The sequence below is a fragment of the Propithecus coquereli genome, unplaced genomic scaffold (assembly GCF_000956105.1).
Source record: "Propithecus coquereli isolate 6110/MARCELLA unplaced genomic scaffold, Pcoq_1.0 Scaffold53, whole genome shotgun sequence".
Lineage (NCBI taxonomy): Eukaryota > Metazoa > Chordata > Mammalia > Primates > Indriidae > Propithecus > Propithecus coquereli.
This window is the reverse complement of record NW_012151174.1, coordinates 1,804,233-1,808,022: the sequence shown is the minus strand read 5'-3', so window position 1 is coordinate 1,808,022 and position 3,790 is coordinate 1,804,233. Positions and strand designations below refer to the sequence as shown.

Genomic DNA, 3,790 nt, shown 5'->3' with positions numbered 1-3,790 from the left:
AAAAAAAAAAAAAGTGACTAAAGCCAGGCACGGAACCTCATGTACAGCACAAACACCAATAATTTGGAAGAACCAAAGGCCGTTTTGCCGTGGAGATCACAGTGACCTGAGTGAACGAGACAACTGTCCAAATGTTTGAATGGATACTTGTGCCCTGGGATAAAAATAGCATCATACACAGCTTCGAAAGTGCCATATCGTCACAATTCAGAAAGACATGAAGACAACGTGTCCCAGAAAACTGGGTCAGTGACTCGAGAAGTGGTTGAGGCTGAAGAAGAGGGTGACACGCTTGCATAAAACGCTTTCATGAAAGGTGAGAGTAGAGCTTTTTTCTGCCTTGATGTGTCTTATGTAATATGCGTTTTCAGTACGTGTGTGTAGTTAAATGCATGATTAAATACTGCACGTCGGGGGAGATGCCTGCGTGTTTCGCGTTCACCCGGCACGCGCCGACGTGGGCTTGCGTGGGAAATGCAGGCTGCCGCCGTGCCGCGCTGGGAAGGGTGGGGTTTTGTCCTTCCTACAGAGCTGGGCATCGAGCGCGCTGAGGACCCGGGCACAGCACTTCGCCCTGGCCTCGCTTGCTCATTCTGTGTGGGGAGCTGGAACGTCATCCACGCGCTGCTTCTCCAGCCGGGACCGTCCGCTCAAGTCCAGACGTCCTCCCCTCCAGGTGGGTGTCGGTCGGGCAGCTCGATCCGCAGGTGCGCCGGCACCCGCGCTTCCCGCCAGCTCGGCAGAAAGCAGCAGGTGCCTGGGCTGACGGCTGTCATGCTGTCCTTGACTCCCCTTTCTGTCACAGCCAATCCAGCAGCAAGTCCTGCTGCTCCGCCTTCCAAATCAATTCATAGCCTGCCCACTGCTCCCTGCTCGGCCTCCACTCTCTCCTGTTTGGACCATAGCAGCAGCCTCCTGGTCTCGGTATCCCCGTCCCCACCGCCCCCCCAGTCTGTCCCCACATACAGCCAGAGCAGCCTGTGAACACCCGAATCAGCTCATGTCCCACCCTGCTCATAGCCCTCCCATGGCTCCCCCTCACTCAGGGTCAAGGTCAGATTCCTCCCTCTGGTCTACAAGGCCCTATATGCTCTACCCTCGTCACCTCCCTGACTTCATCTCCTCCTCTCTCTCCTTCCACTCTCCTCATCGCTCACGCACATCCAGCTTCTCGGATTCTTTCAACAAATACAGTCCTACCACAGGACCTTTGCACTGGCTATGCCCTTTGTAACATACTCCTGTGCCAGACAACCTCAAGGCTCCTTCCCTCTCCTTTTACAGGTCTTTGCTTAAATGTCACTTTCTCAGTGGAGCCTGAGCACCTTGTGAACAACGGCACTCCCACCCCCACCATGCTTCTGATCACCCCTCCCCCAACCGTGCTACAGAGACCGTCACCCTCTGACACACTAGGTATGTGACTTCTCCATCTTGTTCACCGTCCCTCTCCTGGAAGTAGAGTATCAACTCAGTAGACATTCCTCGTGACAAAAGCTGACACACAAGGATGCCAGGAGGGCCTTGGGGCGGGTTTCGTGAACTCAGGCACAAAAAGCGCTTGGCTTTAGGCGAGCTGTTTGTATCACGTCTAGCCACGTCCTGTGAATTCAGCTGACTCTGGGCAGAAGGGTCGGGTTTATTCTGAGCCTGGGCCCCTCTTAGGAGGAGGCGGCTGTCCCCTCCCCTGTCCCCACCCCCAGCCCTAGCTAGGAACACCTGCCCCTGCATGAGAAATCTGGATTTAAAAAGAATTTGTCCTCCCCCTGGTGGCAGCTTCCGAAGCTGCAAGTGCCAAACTGTCGGGTGCAGAAAGAAAATACTAGAACACCTATTTATCTTTGGGAGTTACGTCTCTATTTTATAATTTGGGGTCTGCGGTATTATCCGTAGCACGCACGAATCCTGCTGTAGCGCATAGTGTGACTTCAATACATGTTCGGAAACAGAGGCACAGACGTTTTTTACCGTTAGGGGTCTGAGAACCTAGAAGTCACGCACACTGGTCCAGAAGCCAGTCCTTGCGTGAGCATCCTAGGGAAGGGCCCTTGGCCCAGCCCCTGACACGTCCGAGCCACGCCCCACGGCGCACGCAATGTCGTGTTCGTGGCTGTGCCACCCCTTCCTTAGGACCCAACGTCCGCCTGTTGGAAGATTGTCACAGTGTGCTGGTTTTGTGAGAGCAAGTCACTTTGGCGTCATCTGCAGGAAAACGCTCATAACAGATATGAAATCTGGGCTGTCCATGGTGTAGATGGTGTCCCCTCAGATACGGGTCCTTTCAGAGCACACATGGATGGCCCTGAGAGGAGTTCGTTGCCACCTCACCGCAGCCCTGGGAGGGCAGAGCTGTTCTGGCCCTTGTTTCCGAGAAGGGGAAACTGAGGCTGAGAGGAAGTGACTCACTGCAGGTTCCCCAGCAAAGAGGCAGTGGGCCGAGCCCTGACCTGCATCTACTTGAGACACCACCTGAGCTCTTGGGCATGCAGCTCTGCCCCTCCGCTGAAGGCACCGTGCTGTCCCGCCCGCCCCGCCTCTCCCCGCAGGGTGCCCGCGGCCGGCCTACCTGCGTGTAGCAGCGCAGGAGCTGCCCTTTCTCCTTCAGCAGGCGGATGAAGTAGTGACAGACAGTCGGCTGGAGGGGAGGAAGCATAGCAACGTTGGTAACAGTGCAGAACATTTGCACCCAAGCGCCATGCGCCAGGAACGTTCTAGACACTGTGCCTGTTTTACCTCAAGGAATCATCACAACGACCTCGTGAGAGACCATCATTATTCCCATTTCACAGATGAGGAAACTGAGGCAGGGGGAGGTGGACTGTCGTCAAAGGCACACGGTTGGGAGGCTGCGGTGTGGGGCTTGCACCCAGGCAGCCCGGCTCCAGGGTCTGGGCGCTCACGTGCGTTACGAACGTGTCGAACCCCCAAACCACCCTTCTCAGATAGCACACACCAGCTTCATTTTACAGACGGCAAAACTGAGGGTCAAGGTCACGAGATGAGGAAATGAGGGACCAGGAGTTGAGCCCGGGCAGTCTGGGCCCGGCACCCAGGTACTCAATGTCTGAAGGGCCCCGGGGGGGCCTTCCCATGCCTGCTGTCCCCCAACCTTTCCTGTTCCCCTCCACAAACAATTATCTCACCTTGAACTGCCCGGGATAGAATTCCTTGGCAAGGGCAAAAAACGGCTCCGGATGTTTCTGTGGGAGAGAGAGCCAGAGGGCCAGATGCCCGGGGTGAGATGAGGGCTGGAGCCCGGCGACCCTAATCTCCTCCCCTCATCACAGTGCTCCTTCCGGGGAGAGCACACACCTTGAAGTAGCCAATCTCGAAGATGGCCTCCGGGTAGGGCAGGTGGTACTTCTCCAGGTTGGCGTAGAGGCCCGTGGACGGAGAGCGGAAGTCGGGGATGCCCGCGGCTGGGGGAGGAGGCGCAGGGAGCAGTGGATTACGGACGCTGCCCCATCTATGCCACTCCGACCCTGCCGGGCCAGGGCCCAGACAGGACTCCCCCCAGGCCGCTGGGAGGACTCCCTCATTCCTAAGGGCAGCTGCTGGGGGCAGGGGGTACTTACATGTGGAGATTCCAGCTCCCACCAGACAGATGACTCTGCGACCTGCAGGGGAAGAATTTATGCATCATTTGACACGATTTGCTCAGCTCTTAAAATACCCCCACCTATCCCGGCTCCTGATGTTGTTTACTCCACGCCAGGCCCTGGGGCAAGAATTTCAGAAGCATCATGGTCCTCCCAACAGTCTTGAGCAGGTTAGTGTTTTTTTTTGTTTT

The 3,790-nt window shown here is 56.4% G+C and overlaps 1 protein-coding gene across 1 annotated transcript in view; it reads right to left on the bottom strand.

Annotated features, from left to right (window-relative positions):
- The window catches only part of SIRT2 (sirtuin 2), an 18,157-nt gene that overhangs the window by 6,887 nt on the left and 7,480 nt on the right, over window positions 1-3,790 (bottom strand). Inside the window, exons 4-7 of the mRNA XM_012656977.1 lie at window positions 3,576-3,617; window positions 3,313-3,419; window positions 3,144-3,200; window positions 2,567-2,635 (exon numbers count right to left, since the gene is read on the bottom strand). Coding sequence (XP_012512431.1) covers window positions 2,567-2,635; window positions 3,144-3,200; window positions 3,313-3,419; window positions 3,576-3,617 — 275 coding nt within the window. The remainder of the gene's footprint in view (window positions 1-2,566; window positions 2,636-3,143; window positions 3,201-3,312; window positions 3,420-3,575; window positions 3,618-3,790) is intronic.